Genomic DNA, 19,072 nt, shown 5'->3' on the forward strand with positions numbered 1-19,072 from the left:
ACCATGCTCTTGGGAACATTCAAAGCCTTAGAAATGATTTAGACTCATGCCCTGATCTCTGCTTCACTACAGAATGTTCTCTCAAAGGTCTACAGAGAGTTCCTTCATGGCTTTGTTTTTTTTCCCCCATATGCAGCGTGAATTCTGTGACCTTGTTTACATATCTGCACCACAAATTGAAGCAACATCAAAAGGGTTTCAAATAAAAATATGTTTTTACGTGGTGATTATGGTTGAAGTGTGACGTATTTGACCTACAATTTGGATTGATCCATTGCATCTGCAGTTTAAAATCTACAGTATATGGAGGTATTTCTAGGACTATGTGATCATGTGCCTTATTTCTTCCAGAAAGTGGAGGAAGAGCTGTACTCATCCTCGAGCCAGCTGAGGAAGAAGCAGGCTGAGTTCAGCAGTGAGCCCTTCCTGTACGACACTCACACCAACATTCAGCGCGCCGCCACCCCTCACCAACAAAACCACCTCATGAGGGAGTTCAGCAAGAGTGAGAAACACAGGTAAAGCCTCTAACACACAAGCTGTATGTTGAGTGGGAGTGTGTAGCTAAATGGAATAAAATGTTCTCCCTCATAAATTCCTCTGTCTCTCCTTTGTGCTCCAGGACAAAAGAAAAGAAGATAAACAACAGCAAATTCTACTCGTGAAGACTCCTGCTGGGTGGTGGAAGGATTTTTGACTTGTGCAGCTCAGTTGTGACATGTGATAGTATAGTTGGAACATTTTCATAACAAACATGACAAGAACAAGCGTTTTGCCAAAGAGGTTTCTATTTATTAAGAAAACGTTTGAATAACTTGTCGAAGAAGGTCAAGAGAAAGGTAATTATGTAGCTTCTTGATAACATAGGATGTGAGGTTGTAACTTTTCAAATAAGCGGTCCCCACACACAGCCCGTGCTTAATTAGGGTGTATTCAATCAGTAGTCTTCTGCTTACAGTAGATGGTATTTATTTTTGACAGATGAGTGTGTGCAAACTGAAGTAACTTTCACTGCAGCTTGTGTTGACATATTTTGTTTATCTGACTCCTACTTTCAAACCATGATGATGGCACAAAACGTGTAGGGAATATGGCACACAGGCTGCTGCTGTGTGTTTGATGACCAGTGTGACATTGTTTGTGTGTGTGTGTAGTTCTGCTTGTTGTATCTTTGAAAGTGAGTTTGGATTAATGAAAACAGGCAACGTTCCAATGTGATGAGAACATTTGGTGTATTTAACATGAAGGCAGATGACGTTTATAGCTTTCCTATAAATCCTTTGTTACCTTCCCATAAGGCAATAAAGTATGCTTGGTGAAACTGTAAAATTTCTCTCTTTGTGCAACACAATTGCACAAATTGCTTTCTGTGGCTGTAGTTTAGGGTGTAAATGTACGTGTGTTTAGTTCAGATGATGTCACCTGAAGGAGCTCTGGAAAAATTCCTAGCAGAAGCAGCGAGATGGGATTATCTAAACTGAAGGTTCCTCCAGGTGATGTCATCTAGAGGCCTTTTTCAACTAGAAGTACAGAGATATTTTATTATCAAGAAATCAGAGAGAATTTTAATGGGATTCAATTACCCAAACTAAAACTAAAAGCAGCATGTTCAGACTCAGTGAGGGCATCCTTTAACCACCTACATGCATGTCATCACAACTTTTTAAGGGCCCCTAAAAATGTCCTCAAAATATAAACAATACCCCATAATGACGACGTGAAAGAACTTTGTTTAAAGTCTTTGCAAATTTATTAAAATAAAAAACGAACAAAATATTTACAGCCTTCGTTCAATTCTTTGTTAAAGCACCTTTAGCACTAATTACAGTCTCAAGTCTTTTTGAGTATGATGTTACAAGCTTGGCACATTTTTCTTTGCAGTACCTCTCAAGCTCCATCAGGTTGTTTGTAAATTTAACGTTACTGCTGAATGTAATCGCTTTACAGCAGTGAAAAGGAACAACCGTAGCAGGTCTTTATCATTGGTCTGAACCTGACGGTGTGATGGAATTAACACTATAATTAGCATTACTTAATTTTCTTTACTAAATTAGGTCCCTGGTTGATCCAGCCCGAGTGCCTCCTAGACTAATATGATTTTACACCATACAAACTCCCTGTCTCTTTCACCATATATTAAAAATACTTTGTATAAAACCTTTAGCAACAACATTGTCGCTTTTTTTCAGTAAGACAGTGTAAGGAGTGACTGAGACCTTCTGCTAACTGAGTTAGCTACATTTTTGAAATCCAAAGGCTTTTAAACCATGGACTCAATGAGTTGGTTTACCCTTCTACTGATCATGCCTGCCTGCTTCCTCACTGCATGGTCTGTGTCAGCTAGTGAGCGTACAGGCCAGCTGTCATCAGGATCTACATTTGCTGTAGGTTAAGGTGTTTTTTTTTAGTGCTGCCTTTACTGTCCTCCAAGCTGTATTTGTGGGTCTGCAGATTTTTTTTACTGTGTACACTGTAGCATCCCATTTGTTAGTACTCCTATGTTTAGGTGAGTGCCTTTCACTTTTTTGTTGAAGCCTTGGACCATGCCTTTTCCCTTAAACTCCCAGGTAGAACAAACTGGTGTGTCCTTTGTTTACTGAAGGCGTCTTAGCTAATCTGATAGAGGATCCCGTTTTGAATCTTGAATTTCTCCCACTGTTCAACAAGCATCATGACCTTCCCCTCAAATCCTTCTCTCTCACACCTGGAAGGCGTCTCTTTCAGTTTCAAAATGGCAAGAATTCAGAGGTGACTGTATTGACGTCTTGGCTTCTAGTGTGAAAATGGGAAATGAATCTTCACCTGGTGGCAACAGGTCTTGGACATACTGAATTAACTCCACAGCTCTCGTTTCAACAGCTGCATCCCATAGGTCATGAACATCAATTACCACCTTAACAGCCACACAACTACAGGAATACCCGACATGACCAGATTGAGGGTTTGCAGCCAAACAGTTTGATTTCTTCACCCAGTCACACTGGACCTTTAAGAGGAAAGTCTTGGACCCTCAGCTTCAGCATGAAGCGGCTGTGCATTGGCATTTATTTTGGCCTTCCCCCTTCTCTTTTGTTCTACAGTAAGAGCAAACAGTGGCTTGGTTCGAGAGGAGCGGCGTAGGATGAAATGCTGGTAATAGAATACCATCCCAAGGAAAGATTTTATCCTCCTTATTGACCGTGTACAACCATCATCCTCCTTTAGATCGGCCTTCAACTTCTTAGATATTACTTACATTTTTGCTGGGTCTGCAGCCACTCCATTACCATCAATAATGTGGCCCAAAAACTGAGGATCACTTCAGGTGGCACTTCGTATATAATTTAGGATGTCACCCTCCCCTCCAAAAGTATTGGAACAGTGAGGAAGGGTATTGCTTTATTTTCACTGTAAACATTTAGGTTTGTCATCAAAAGATGAATATGAGACAAGAGATCAACATTTCAGCTTTTATTTTAAGGTATTTACATCTGGATCTGATACATAACTTAGAAGATAGTTCCTTTTGTTTTAACCCACCCATTTTTCATGTGAACAAAAGTATCGGAAAACATAGATTATAGTGAAGAAAACTAAATAAAATAAAAAGTAAATAAAATATTTAGTTGCTAATGCATGCTCTCTAAGGTTTAAGTCTAGAGATTAACTTGGCGAGTCTAAAAACTTCCACTTCTTGCCCATGAACGCCTTTGTTGTTTTGGCTGTGTGTCTTGGGTCATTATCCTGCTGCATAATGAAGGATCTCCCTATCAGTTCGGTTGCATCTTTCTTTAAATTGGCAAAAAAAAATTTCTGAGACTTTCTTAGACTTCTGAGTTTATTTTGCTGCTGCCATCATGTGTTACATCATCAATGAAGATTACTGAGCCCATCCCAAAAGAAGCCATGCAAACCCAAGCCATGGCATTACCACCACTGTGTTTCACAGATGAGCTTGTATGTTTGGGATAATAAGCATATTCATTTCTTTCTTGAAACTTTAGCCTTCCCAGCACTATGGTAAAGGTTAATTTTGATCTAATTACTCTATAAAACTTTGTCCCAGAGTTTTTTGAGGCATCTCTGTATGTTTTGGCAAATTCCAGCCTGGCCTTCCTAATGAATGATATGCATCTTCTGGTGTAGCCTCTGTACTTTTGTTCATGAAGCTGCTTCATGAAGTTGCTCTTTCTTTACAGCTTTCACAACGTTTCTGTCATCAACTGCTGTTGTTTCCCTTGGTCTACCCTTTTGATGTCAGTAACTAAATACAACAGTGGTTTGTTTCTTCTTCAGCATATGCTGTGATTGATTTTCCATCTTCTCTCAGCTTCACAATCACTTGTTTTTCACCCATAGACAGCTCTCTGGTTTTCATGTTGGTTATAGCTCTTAACTATAAAAGCAGTCTGGACAACCCTTTTAGTGTAAACCAGGCATGATTCAAACAGGACGTAAATTAAACACACAGAAAAATAGTTCTCCATATATCTCTTTTTGAATGGTTGTGGCCTCTGAGTTTGCTTCTCTTATGTAATTGTTACAAAATACCACGGCCTGTGGGCTCTGTGATATTCTTGCAGAGCTCTGAAATGGACCCTTTTGTAATCAACAAATGTGCACTTGAGCTCCAAATGCTGAACAGTGTAACTAGTCTGAAACCATACCCAGTGTTCTCTACCTAGAAATGGTGAACATCAAAGAAGAGAAATAAAATATATATATACAGATATAAAATAATGAAGATATATGCTTTTTAATTTGCTTTAAAATCATTTTTAACAAGCACAACAAAACATTGCTCCTGCCCTGGTGTGACTTTATTTACATGCAAATATTCCTGTTTTTTGGTTGTTGAACATCATTTTAGTGCATTTTGGAACACAACCTAACAAATCCAGCTGCTTCAAGATCACACGTAGACACACATCTGTGCTCACATGTGATCGTAGAATAACAAGACAGTACCTGTGGATTTGGGTGTGCAAACTTTTTCTGTTTTTTGCTTTAACTTACTTCTACAAACATTAACAATAAAATCCTCTCAAAACATTGTTCAATTGAGGGTTAATCCCACAATGTAAGAGCAGTCTCCAGCGATGGTTTGATATTTCTGGATATATATATCTGGATCCCAGACATGAGAAGTGCCTGGTAATTGAGCTTGGCTTCTTTTTCAACTTTTTCTCCATTATTTCTGTTAATCTGCTCTGGAGGTCTGATTTACTTCTTCAGCAGTAACCTTGTCTTTGAGTTGCTGGTCGATCTGGTTGTTGACTATCATCTCACAGACATCCTGCTGAGCTCTGTCACATTTACTCTCTGCTGTCTGCTCCAGCAGCCAAGTTTGTTGCTCCTGGTCTTTGTGGGTTCTGATCCACTGGTATTTTGAAGGAACTTGGGACTGTTGTTCTCTTTTCAAACTCAGGACTTGCTACAGTAGTGGCAGATGGACTTTTTGTATTTGGAGGTTGACCATCTCAAACTCTTCAGCCTGTGCAGACTAGTGGCATTTCTCCTCAGTGTTGCAGGGAACAAGTTTGATAGCTTTCTTCATTAAAGTTACTTGCTCATGCTGCAGCTTTATAATGAGGACCACGATGCCCTTTTTCAAAGCCTGGAACTTCTTATAGTGTTCAGGTTCACCATTTTCATTATTCTCTGCACTTGACTGGAGTTCAGTTGTACATACCTCCAGGTCTTGATGAGCTTTCTGCAGCTGCTGGACCAGGTTGAAAATGGACCTTTCCTGGGTTTCAAAAGCTACTGTGCTCTGAGCAGTGCTTTCATTTGCAGCAATGATGGCACCTTGATGTTTCATTGTCACCTTTGCCAAGTCCAGCTTAAGGGTAAGGCTGGCAATTTTGTTCTCTAAGTTGACACGGTCAATGACATGCCTTGTCCACCTAGGTCTTCAGCTTGGTGATGGTTTTCTTTGCAGCCACTAGTCCTCAGTCAGACAGATGTTGCTTGTGTTGGCTGTCTTTGAGCTGCTGTCTCAAGCAAGCGTTTTAATTCCTTTATTTACTGAGTGAGTCCTAGTTAGAAAGAAAGTTGCTGCTGGTCCCTGTCGAAGATTACAGTACCACTTTTCGTTTCTGTGTTGTAAGACCCTGTATTCCCATGACATCCTCTTAGAATGTGATGTCAGAATGGTACTTTGATCCATTCCATTTAGAACTTCCTAAAGATTCAGCGTCTACTGTTAGATTTCAAAGCTTCAGGACAACACTGGGTCTTAAACATCTCGGGCTATCTGAAGGTTCAACTACTACTACTACTCTCCTTTCGGCTTTATCCCATGAGTTCGGGGTCGCCACAGCGGATCATTGTCCACATGTTGATTTGGCACAGTTTTTACGCCGGATGCCCTTCCTGACGCAACCCTCCCCAATTTCTACCGGGCTTGGACCGGCACTGCATCGCTGGGGAGGGGGAATGGGCTGTTAGGGGTTCAGGGTCTTGCCCAGGGACACTTCGACATACAGCCAGGGCCGGGGATTGAACCACTCACCCTGTGGTCCGTAAGCAACTGCCTTTTCCAACTGAGCTATAGCCGCCCACTATCTGAAGGTTCAACATTTTAGAAAAAAAAAAAATCTTTCAGACATGTATCACTTTGCATGATATACACTCCAGATTGTGGATGTCACAGATTGAGTATTAGGTTTTAGGGACCCAAGTAAGGAGACCCAAGAGGAGGTTCCGAACTGCTGGCGGTGTCAACCTGGGACAAGTCTTACAGTCTTACAAGGGTTTTACAGTTCTGAGGAGATACAGAGGTTTCCGGAGAATCAGAGGCAGACAAGAGGTTGCGGGGAAAACAGGTAATTGTCAGGCAAGTCAGACAGGTCAAACTGGGCAGGCAGGCACCAGAAAAAATAGAAAATAGAGTAGCTGGCAGGAAAGTTCCCTGGAAGTAGCACAGATAGACAATCTGGCAGAGAGTAAAGTAGGTAAGAAGTGAGCAGGTAAGAATAACAGCAGCAACCTGACTGATAAGATTCAGAGCAAAGAGTAGTCTGAGTTCAAAGGGAGGACTGGAAATGGGGAGACAGGTCAGGAGTGTGGTTGTTCTGGCCTCTACTGGTAACTCCAGGTAGTGGTAGTGAAGGCCAGGAGCCAGGCAAGATGACGGGGTAGGAAAACCTGTGTTCTTAATTTTATTTTTGTTTTGTTACTTCTGTATTTATTATACTACGATCAATTGTATGTTGTTTATTTAAGCATAACTGACCTTTAGCTAAATAAAGAAAAAGGTTCTCCTGACAAAAGCATTAAACTGGCTCTATAATAAACTAAATGTTAATTGAACTCCCCCAGTAATTTGATAGAGGTTCCACTGATCAGTGGGCTAACATGACATTTTAGTTAATGGTTAGACACATAATTGATTGGTTAAAGCTGTTCAGGCTATACGATCTGATATTTCTTTAGTTTTATTTCTACACTACTCATGTTTTACCATGTCAACATGAGTGTAACATCCTACAGCCGCATTTGTACTGTAAATATTTCAAGAATAAAACATGGATCACTGATGAAATATCAATAAAGCTGGAAATAAGGTCAGAACACACAGAATTCATTGGCCACATAATTCCCACAACAAGAAGAAAACATAAGTGTGCAGTAGTGGCAGATAGACTTTTGCTATGTGGAGGTTGATCTTCTCCAACCCAAAATAGACATCTGAGAAAAATAAATGCAAAAGCCTGGACAGATTATGATGAAATAACAGAAAACAGAAATAAGACCCATTGTTTTGCTTTGCTTCATTTCATTAACATACACATTTTACCGACAAAAACAAACACACTTCCCAATTTCAGATGCCTACAAAAAAGAACGAACAATGTAATTGTGATTCACGCATTCATTTTTGGTTTTATGGACCACATGAAATATTGAATGGACATGTGATACACAGTCCCAGTTGCGCACACTTCAAAACAGAATCAATGATCGTTTTAATGCCAGTGTACTGGAAAGCACGCACACGTACAAGTTTGCGTATCAAAGAGAGAAAAACAAGGAGGTTATTTCATTTGTTGTCATGGTGCTTACACAGGCAGTAAACTTACTAAACAGTAAATAACAGAAATTCAACACGTCTGTACACGATGTGTAAATAAAATCACTTAAAGCCGTACAAAAAAGGTTACTTAAAGCCATATGGAATAAACGAAGGCTTTAGAAAGTGGATAATTTATGAAGACATATGCTGATATTCACTCACCTGATGTGTGCACTATAAGAAAGTATAGCGCTGAAAGTATAACCAAAGAGAAAAAAATACTATACATAATTTTATGCTTTAGCTTTATGCTGATAGAAGATATTTTAAGTCTTTTTAACTGGAATTAAATGTGTCAGGATGGCCGAGCGGTCTAAGGCGCTGCGTTCAGGTCGCAGTCTCCCCTGGAGGCGTGGGTTCGAATCCCACTTCTGACAGTTCCTTTTTGAAACACAGCTGTTTGCAATTTGTGTAACTTGCAGCAACTACATTGTAAATTGTATTCTTCATGGCTTTTTGCAGGTAAGGAAAATATAAACACACTCAAATAAATTAATATGCCAGTTGCCCCATGATTTCATGGACCTTTATGTCTAGTAACCTAAAATGTGTGATTTTGCTAAAAGGTCTCCAACAACAAACAAATTGTTCTAATGCCTTTTTAAAATGATTTTATAAAGCGCAAAATTGTGCATAATTAAATGGGGTTGGGTTTAATTAATGTTGCAATGGTAACATTGTGAAGTCCTGGAATAAATACATAACTGAATAAATGCTTAAATAAATAAATAAATACATATAAATACCCATATTGCAATATATATTAATATTTGTTTCCTCTCTATTAATTTATTTTTTCATGTGTTTATTAACTTCAACATTAGCCTGCTGACAATCCCACACACACACAAACATTAAAAAAAAAATATGTTAACATGAAGAAACAGAAACCAATTAAATTTAGATCCAAAGGTTGAATCATGTCAACTGAACTTCTTTACCTTGGTTAGAAACATTTCGCTACTTATCAATTCAGCTTCTTCAGTCTGAATAAAGTGGCTTGGGAACCCAGTTATATCCTCCAGAGTAGGCCTTTGTTCCACCCTGGCCTGAATAGCGACATACTTGGCCACCATCATATCACCGTTAGTTGGACACACTGATCACCATATACAAAACTCAGAGGATTTTGCCACCTGGGTCAGAGAGCTGAAAATGGATACTGATGAAACCATGTTATCATTTGTAGTTGAGTTAGTTAGTTAGTCAGTCTATCTGGACAAGTGCCTCCACAGTATGTTCTGCACAGGAAGTCAAAGCCTTTGTGGATGGACTGTGTCCACTACTGCTTACTGGAGGATTCAAGATCTATTAGCGGGTGCTTAATGTTTCTTTTGTCATTGACCTTCTCTACTTAGCAACACGCTCTGAAAGCACTGAACTATGGGTTTTTTAAACCCAGCACAGACATTCAGGAGCACAAGACTGCTCTCCAGATTGTTACCAGACCACTTTTAGTATTAAAGATTTGATTAGAAAATAGATATTAAGGGACTTCTTATTTGTCAGTGGTGCTCATCATGGATCCACAGCTTCCACATGCTTTACCTGACCTTTAAGATAATCATTGATTGAAAGACTTTCTCAGTTTCCAAAGCCTTTTTTATAAAGGCATATGCAGAGTGAATTTCATGGTTGGGAAATGTTCAGAGAGCTGGCCATATTAACACACATTGTTTGATTGGCTTTCATATGGCAGAGTGAATTTGAAATTGGCCATACCATGATCTCGATTTAAAGTCTATATGTCAAAATATGACTATATGTCTAAAAAGAAATGTTTAGGGAGTTGTTTGCTTTGGTTGTGTGCACGTCTGTTGCAATTAAGGCAGATATCATTCAGCAGGTGAATTTTAATACCAACAAACTGTGTGAATTGCTGGTTCACAGGAAAAAACTATAAAATTTAGAAATTGCTGCATATTTGTGCACATAATCCCAACGAAGGTCTGGTAATTGTGGATCAATCATTTAATGTGATTAACTTGAAGGGCCAGAGAAGCCTCTTTGCAACCCGGGGCAATGCCCAGTGCCCCCTTTGGTTCTCCCACAGCGCTCGGGATTTTCCCCACTAGGGGTGGATGCATTCTCCCACTACCCTTGGCCCAGACGGCTCCTTTATGCCTTTCCGGCTGTTCTCTTGATTCCCCAGTTGCTAGACCGCATGAGAGAAGAGTGGCTCACTGTCATCCTTGTAGCCCCAAGGCAAGTGAGGGGATCATGGTTTCCAGCTCTCTGCCAGATGCTGGCAAAACAGCCCTGGGTACTCCCATGGCATCCGGACGCCCTGTCTCAGGCCAACGGGATGATCCACAGCCCCCTAGTTCTGCTCCTGTGCCTGTGGGTCTGGCCCATGAGAGGGAGCACCCACCTGACCAGGGTTATTCACCCCGGGTGGTAGCTACTACCACTACTACTTCTACCACTTACTCTTATGTTGGTGCTCAGATAGGGGTGTGTCTGCCCCTTCATGCCCTCTTCCTCGGGTTTTGTCCTGTCTTCAGTCAGCTTATCCTTTAGCAGACATACAAGTGCTTCTTCTTCTTTTCCTTTCGGCTGCTCCCTTTCAGGGGTCGCCACAGCGAATCATGTGCCTCCATCTAACTCTATCCTCTGCATCCTCTTCACTCACACCAACTAACTTCATGTCCTCTCTCACTACATCCATAAATCTCTTTGGTCTTCCTCTAGACCTCCTGCCTGGCAGCTCCAACCTCAGCATCCTTCTACCGATATATTCACAGTTTCTCCTCTGAACATGTCCAAACCACCTCAATCTGGCCTCTCTGACTTTATCTCCAAAACATCTAACATGAGCTGTCCGTCTGATGTACTCATTCCTGATCCTGTCCATCCTCGTCACTCCCAAAGAGAACCTCAACATCTTAAGCTCTGCTACCTCCAGCTCTGCCTCCTGTCTTTTCTTCAGTGCCACTTTCTCTAAGCCGAACAACATTGCTGGTCTCACCACCGTCTTGAACATCTTTCCTTTCATTCTCGCTGATACTCTTTTATCACACAACACACCTGACACTTTTCTCCACCCGTTCCAACCTGCCTGCACTCGCCTCTTCACCTCTTTTCCACACTCACCGTTGCTCTGAACCGTTGACCCTAAGTACTTAAAGTCCTGCACCTTCTTCACCTCTGCTCCCTGTAACCTCACCATTCCACCTGGGTCCCTCTCATTGACACACATGTATTCTGTCTTGCTGCGGCTAAGCTTCATTCCTCTGTTTTCCAGAGCAGACCTCCACCTCTCTAGATTTTCCTCCACCTGCTCCCTGCTCTCACTACAAATAACAATGTCATCTGCAAACATCATAGTCCAGGGAGATTCTTGTCTAACCTCATCTGTCAGTCTGTCCATCACCAGAGCAAACAAGAAGGGGCTCAAAGCCGATCCTTGATGCAGACCCACCTCCACCTTGAACTCCTCTGTCACACCTACAGCACACCTCACCACTGTCTTACAGCTCTCATACATGTCCTGCACCACTCTAACATACTTCTCTGCCACTCCAGACGTCCTCATACAATACCACAGCTCCTCTCTCTGCACCCTGTCATATGCTTTCTCTAAATCTACAAAGACACAATGCAACTCCCTCTGACCTTGTCTGTACTTCTCCATCAGTGTCCTCAAAGCAAATACTGCATCTGTTGTACTCTTTCTAGGCATGAAACCATATTGCTGTTCACAAATGTTCACCTCTGCCCTTAGCCGAGCTTCCACTACTCTTTCCCACAACTTCATTGTGTGACTCATCAGCTTTATTCCTCTGTAGTTGCCACAGCTCTGCACATCTCTCTTGTTCTTAAAAATTGGTACCAGTACACTTTTCCTCCAGTCCTCTGGCATCCTCTCACTCTCCAAGATCTTGTTAAACAAACTAGTCAAAAACTCTACTGCCACCTCTCCTAGACACTTCCATACCTCCACGGGTATGTCATCAGGACCAACTGCCTTTCCGCTCTTCATCCTCTTCAATGTCCTCCTCACTTCACTCTTACTAATCTTTGCTACTTCCTGCTCCACACCAGTCACCTCTTCTACTCTTCGTTCCCTTTCATTTTCCTCGTTCATCAACTCTTCAAAGTACTCCTTCCATCTTCCCATCACACTCCTGGCACCTGTCAATACATTTCCATCCTTATCTTTAATCACACTAACCTGCTGCACATCCTTTCCATCTCTATCTCTTTGTCTGGCCAACCTGTACAAATCCACCTCTCCCTCTTTAGTGTCCAACCTAACATACAAGTCCTCATATGCTCTTTGTTTGGTCTTTGCCACCTCTACCTTCACCTTACACTGCATCTCCCTGTACTCCTGTCTACTCTCTTCAGTCCTCTCAGTGTCCCACTTCTTCTTAGCTAACCTCTTTCTCTGTATACACTCCTGAACTTCCTCGTTCCACCACCAAGTCTCCTTGTCCGCTTTCCTCTTTCCAGATGACACACCGAGTACCCTCCTACCTGTCTCCCTGATCAAATTAGCTGTAGTAGTCCAGTCATCTGGAAGCACCTCCAAACCACCCAGAGTCTGTCTCAGCTCCTCCCTGAAAACTAAACGACATTCTTCCTTTTTCAACTTCCACCACTTCGTCCTCTGCTCTGCCTTAGTCCTCCTTATCTTCCTCACCACCAGCATCATTTTGCACACCACCATCCTGTGTTGTCTGGCTACACTCTCCCCTACCAATGCTTTACAGTCACTGATCTCTTTCAGATTACAACGTCTACACAAGATGTAGTCTACCTGAGTGCTTCTCCCTCCGCTCTTGTACGTCACCCTATGTTCCTGCCTCTTCTGAAAGAAAGTGTTTACTACAGCCATTTCCATCCTCTTTGCAAAGTCAACCACCATCTGACCTTCTGCGTTCCTGTCCTGAACACCAAACCTGCCCATAACAGTCTCATCACCTCTGTTCCCTTCACCTACATGCCCATTGAAATCTGCACCAATGACAACTCTCTCACCTCTGGGGATGCTCTGCATCACTTCATCTAACTCACTCCAGAATTTCTCCTTCTCTTCTAACTCACATCCTACCTGTGGGGCATAACCACTCACAACATTGAACATCACCCCTTCAACTTCCAGCTTCAGACTCATCAACCTGTCTGATACTCTTTTCACCTCTAAAACATTCCTCACAAAATCCTCTTTCAATATAACTCCTACTCCATTTCTCTTCCTATCTGACCCATGGTAAAACAACTTGAACCCTGCTCCTAAGCTTCTAGCCTTGCTACCTTTCCACCTGGTCTCCTGGACACACAGTATGTCCACCTTCCTTCTCTGCATCATGTCGATCAACTCCCTAGCCTTCCCTGTCATAGTACCAACATTCAAAGTCCCTACTGTCAGTCCTACATTCTTAGCTTTCCTCTTCTCTCTCTGCCTACGAACACACCTTCCTCCTCTTCTTCTTCGTCTTCGACCAACAGTAGTCCAATTTCCACCGGTACCCTGTAGGTCAACAGCACCGGTGGCGGTCGTTGTTAACCCGGGGGCCCGACCGATCCGGTATGGAAGTCTTTGTCACGATTCGCATGTTTGATTTGGCATGTGTTTTACGTCGGATGCCCTTCCTGCCACAACCCTCTGCATTTATCCAGACTTGGGACTGGCACAAGAAGACACTGGCTTGTGCCCCCTTGCGGTTGCATTAGCAGACATACAAGTGCATTACCAGTTTTTAAGGCCGACTCAATTGCCTGGAAGGTTTGTGCATACCCCCTCACACTTGAGCTCGAGGTTTTTCCATTAAAGGGACTTTTTCCTCTCTACTGTTGCCTATGGTTTGCTCGAGGGGGATTAGTTGGGTTTCCTCTACATACTTGTATTATTTTGCATTTATTTTACTGAATTGGACTGAACTATCACTTTACTAAATTAGATACCAAGTTACTGTAGGTGTGTGACTTTTGAGGACAAGTGACTTTTAATGACAAGTCTCAAGTCAAGTCTCGAGTCGCACACACAAAGACTCGAGACTTGACTTGAGACTTGTCCTTAAAAGTGGCCTCTATTGGGCAAAGAGCAGTGTAGTTAAGATCATAAAATTCGTTAAAATAATAAAACTCCCTTGGTGAAAAATTTGAATCCATAAGAGCAGTATTTTGTCTGTTGGTAACGTCAGATTCTAAAAACATCTCAGACTGTTTATACCTATGGATGTTACCAGGGTTGTAGGATGCAGGAGAGGTTAGCACATCAGAGCCACAGGTGTATCCAATGGTCAGTCAGTTACTGGAGACTGAGACACTGTGGACATTGTTCTCAGTTAACATCTGTGAACCCAGATAGTTCAGGTGCAGTTCATCTTGGTTAAAGTACTGAGGACTATCCCAGAAAAGATTGAATCCAGGATTGGGTCCAGGCCTCCTGTGTCAGCAGCAAGCATTGGTCGTCCGACAGGGCCAGAAGACCACGGCTTGGTATTGTCTCCAGCGGAGGTTACAGAGAAATTCTCCAGGAGTGTTTTTGACATTGAACATCTTTTCCTCACCTATGACATCTTCCACACTTTTGTTAATCTGTAAAAAAAGAATTTAGAACTCTTCAAACTACATTGCTGCTATATGCCCCAAAGTTATGCAAGTTATTGAGAGTACATCATTTTTTAATTTAGTTTTTTTGTTTGTTATGTACACAGAACAGTCAGGGTGCCCATGGTGACCCTGTCCACTCCAGTGGCCCTGAGGACTCGCGGCAGTGCAAATCGAGAAATTTAATGCAAATACACAAAGCATGAGCAAAATAAACAAACAGCTTCATCAATTTGACAACACAGGTGCAGCATTAACAACCACACTGCAAAAGCCACAACACAACCAAATGTTGAATCGTGCTGCAAAAGCCACCACACAACCAAATAACGAAACATGATGCAAAATCCATAACGCGACCAAATGAGGAAAGGTGCCTCAAAAGCGACCACACAACCAAATTAAGAAACGTGCCACAACACAGCCAAATAACTGCATAACTGCAGCATTTATTGATTGATTTCTCAACAGATGGTTTGTGAAGGTTGGGCAACTAATGTTATGGCAAAAAAGGCTTTTAAAGGAGTTTGGTGAATGTTGTCATGTCAAACTAAAACAGAATCTGCCTATAAAAACCCATGTTACTCCAATTCTGGTGGGATTCAAGCCACTAAGTGCTGCATATAAACCTCTTGTATTTGACTTTTTTGAAGTGTGTGCTAGGTGAGGTACAGTTCTCTATCAAGGAACAACTTGACAGCTTGGTTGGCCTGTCTGCGAGCAGCAAGTTGCTGAATCTACTGGCTAGTGTTAATGTACTCAAAGGGCTAATAGATGGATACATCATTCCCAAACTGTACTTTGGTTACCTTTTTGAGTCAAAGGCAGCTGAGCTCCACCTTCCACCTGTGGATGAAAACAATATCTGTAAGTTGTGTGTGCAATTGATCCCATCAGTCATCAGACAGTATAAAGTGTTCTGTTGGGACATAGCAAGGATTTCTCCAAACAAAGAACTTGGGAGTGAGATGATTTAGTTTTTTTTTCAATTCACAGTTGAATTTCATTTTTTTAATCCGACTATGCAATTAGGTCTTTGTACTTACAAACTTCTAATTGAAAATAAAATTATATCTGCTTATTTCTTCACTTTAGTCAAACAGAATGAAATAGATATTAACTTAAAATCCAAATTATACTGCTATGTCTGGTGTGTGTGTTTTAAACAAAAAACATGAAAAAACTCCTAAACATTCTTGCTTTAGCTGTAAATGCATTCATTTGGTATCTGAGAAATACCATTAAAAATCAAGATTCAGTATTGTTTGTGTTTGGATTATCTGAATATAACAACTGTCCATATACTGTGTAAAATTAGATCTGTGAGTCCTAGAAGGCTGAAGTTTATATTATTGCCCTATATACAGTTGCTATCACAAATATTCAAACCCCTCACATCAAAATACATCATTTAGCTTTTATAACTTCTAACAAATGTTTTCAGTAAGAGCTGACAAGCTTCTTACACTTTTAGTCTGAATCTTCAACCAACAAGGCAACTCCAGGATGTTCCAAGATCTATTTCTCAACCAAGTTTTGGTTGACTTGAATGTGTGTTTGTAATTATTGTATTGTTTCTTGGGATCCATGATGCCAGTTACATATACTGTGGTCCGTACGTCCAAGCAGTTCGAGTTAGGTTTCATCAGTCCATAGAACTGTCTCCCCAAACTCTGTAGTCTTATCCAAATTCCTCCTGGCATATTCTAGTTGACTTTTGATGATCCTCCTGGTCAAGAGAGGAGTACGTCTTGGAGTATGGCAATGAAGTTCCAAAGAAGCAACTCTTAAACAGTGGAATATGTTTAAGTAATATATTGGTCCTAATTATGGGGATGGGGACAGTTTTGCCGGCTTCTTTACTAATAAGGTGGCAACCATCAGATCACAGTTCTCTCCTCCAGATGATGACATCCTGCTAACGTCTTCCAACGCTGCATCGCTTTAATCATTTTCAACTCTGACTAGGGACGTATCCACCCTCCTCCTCTCTAACCATCCGACCACCTGCTCTCTGGATCTGATCCCTTCCACTCTCCTTCAAGCAGTTGCATCCGCACAAATGCCAGCTATTACACAAATTATCAACACATCTATGACAACAGACAGTTTTTCGACAACATTCAAGCAGGCTCAGATTACCCCACTGCTCAAGAAGCCTACCTTTGACCCTTTTGGAGAATGACCGACCTGTCTCTCTTCTTCCATTTCTAGCCAAGACAATGGAACAAGCAGTCTTCAATCAACTCTCAAACTTTATTTCCAAGAACAATTTCCTCAGTTTCAACCAGTTTGGCTTCAAGAGGGGTCACTCCACAGAAACGGCACTCCTGACTGTAGTGAAACCTCTTTGAGCTGCAAAAGCCACAGGTCATTCTGCTTTTCGTAATCTTACACGACCTATCTGCAGCCTTTGAGACTGTGAACCGTTAGATCCTCTAGTCCAAACTCTCTGACTTGGGCATCTCTGAATCAGCTCTAACCTGGCTGCAGTCTTACCTATTACCTTACCTTGAAGGAAGAACCTTCAAGGTATCCTGGCAGTGGCATGTTTCTCACTCTCATATCCTCTTTACCGATATGCCGCAGGGTTCAGTTCTTGGTCCTCTTCTTTTTTCTGTCTATATTACATCCTTGGGTTCTATAATCTGCTGACGTGCTTGTTCCTATCACTGCTATGCTGATGACTCCACTGTCTAATTGCGATTTCTGCCTGTCTCTCAGACATCTCTGCCTGGATGAGAAAGAGAAATCTTAAACTTCTTCTATCTTCCCAGCCAGACCTTCGACACAACACAACATTGGCGTCAACATTGGATCTACAGTGATTGTTCCCACTAAGTCGGACAGAAATTTGGGGGTCATCATCGACAACCAATTGAGCTTTAAGGACCAAGTCACCTCAGTCTCTAGGGCATGCAGATTTGCCCTCTACAACATCAGAAAGATCAGACCCTACCTCACGGATAATGCAACCCAAGTCATTGTACAGGCGCTGGTCGTATTTTGTCTTGATTAATGGCGTTGCCGGTATGCTCAAAACCTTGCAGATGATCCCAAAATGTGGCAGCATGCCTCATTTCTAATCAGCCAAAAAGGACTCATGACACACTACTTTTCAGATCTCTACACTGGCTTTCTGTATTTGCTTGCATCAGGTTCAAAGCTCTGTCTCTTGCCTACAGGGTGATCAACAGCTCCTGCTTACCTCAACTCCCTCATTCAGGTCTACAATCCATCCTGTCCGCTGCAGTCTGCCAATGAATGACGTCTGGTGGTCCTAGCACCACACAGAAGACACCAAGCAAAACTCTTCAGCACAATGATCTCACGATGGTGGAACTAGCTACCAAACTCTACCAATACTATGGGCCCTTGATAAAATCTTGGGCTTTTGTCCATGGCCAGGCAGGTTGACAGCTGTTCCATAAGTTTTTAACTTTCTTATAATTCTCCCAATGATGTATCTTGGAATGTTAACTTTTTGTAAATCCTATACCCAAGGTCTTTGAGGTCTGTTGATTAATTTCCTCCCTCAGCTTTTGTGGAAGTTCCTTTGTCTATCCCATGATTGCAACTCACCGTAAATACCTTCATCTGTGGGGTTTATGTCTGCATCATGGTTGAAGCAATGAAGCAAAGTCTTAATTATCTTAATTATGTTTCATCTCCACTTTAGGCCATAAAACCTAAAAATCAGACAGCTTTAAAAACAACTGTTATATAAGGGTTAAATAATCGTGACAAAATATACTGTTACACACAAATACCATATCATGCATTTTCTGTGTTGATTTTATGTATTACTCATTTGATAAAGAAGTGATCCAAAGCAGAATAATTGATAAATTGATAAATCCCTAGAATTTTAGAGGGGTTGGACTTTCTAATTTTAACTGTATGTAAAAAAAGCTAAATTCATACTGTGACAAAAAAAATAATTCCCCTCCCGAGCTGTGCAGTGCCGGTCCAAGCCCGATAGAAATTGGGGAGGGTTGTGTCAGGAAGGGCATCCGGCGTAAAAACTGTGCCAAATCAACATGCGGACAATGATCCACTGTGGCGAGCCTGAACTCACAGAATAAGCTGAAAAGACAAAAAAAAAAAAAAAAAAAAATACTTTGACACAAAAAAAAATAACATAACCTTTTAATCTTTTACAGGTAATCACGGCTTATCTTACAGTACTCATTAGACGATATAACCGATAAATGTGGATTAGCAGCTGTTATTGACAGCTATAATATAACACACATCTGGAAAGAGACCACCTCTAAGTTCAATGTTAAGAGAAAACCGTTTTATGAAATGTGATTTCAAAGATATATTAATGGCAGTGAAATATGGTGTATATTGCTAGGATAACCACGTCTTGTTACTTATTCTTAAGCAAAATTTGTATTTTATCTTCATTTTCAGATGGACACAATAAAATATAAAATGATAGTGGGGATTATA

The 19,072-nt window shown here is 41.3% G+C and overlaps 1 protein-coding gene and 1 non-coding gene across 3 annotated transcripts in view; both read left to right on the forward strand.

Annotated features, from left to right (window-relative positions):
- The window catches only part of plcg2 (phospholipase C, gamma 2), a 40,651-nt gene extending 33,593 nt beyond the window's left edge, over nucleotides 1-7,058 (forward strand). For both annotated transcript variants that reach the window (XM_067503072.1, XM_067503073.1), the window contains 2 exons: nucleotides 352-518; nucleotides 623-7,058. In XM_067503072.1, coding sequence (XP_067359173.1) covers nucleotides 352-518; nucleotides 623-665 — 210 coding nt within the window. In that variant the 3' untranslated portion in view covers nucleotides 666-7,058. The remainder of the gene's footprint in view (nucleotides 1-351; nucleotides 519-622) is intronic.
- Nucleotides 7,059-8,350: 1,292 nt separating this feature from the next.
- trnal-cag (transfer RNA leucine (anticodon CAG)) lies at nucleotides 8,351-8,433 on the forward strand. Its single transcript has one exon. It is a non-coding gene; the product is annotated as a tRNA-Leu (tRNA).
- Nucleotides 8,434-19,072: the final 10,639 nt, after the last annotated feature.

The sequence above is a fragment of the Channa argus genome, chromosome 4 (assembly GCF_033026475.1).
Source record: "Channa argus isolate prfri chromosome 4, Channa argus male v1.0, whole genome shotgun sequence".
Classification (NCBI taxonomy): Eukaryota; Metazoa; Chordata; class Actinopteri; order Anabantiformes; family Channidae; genus Channa; species Channa argus.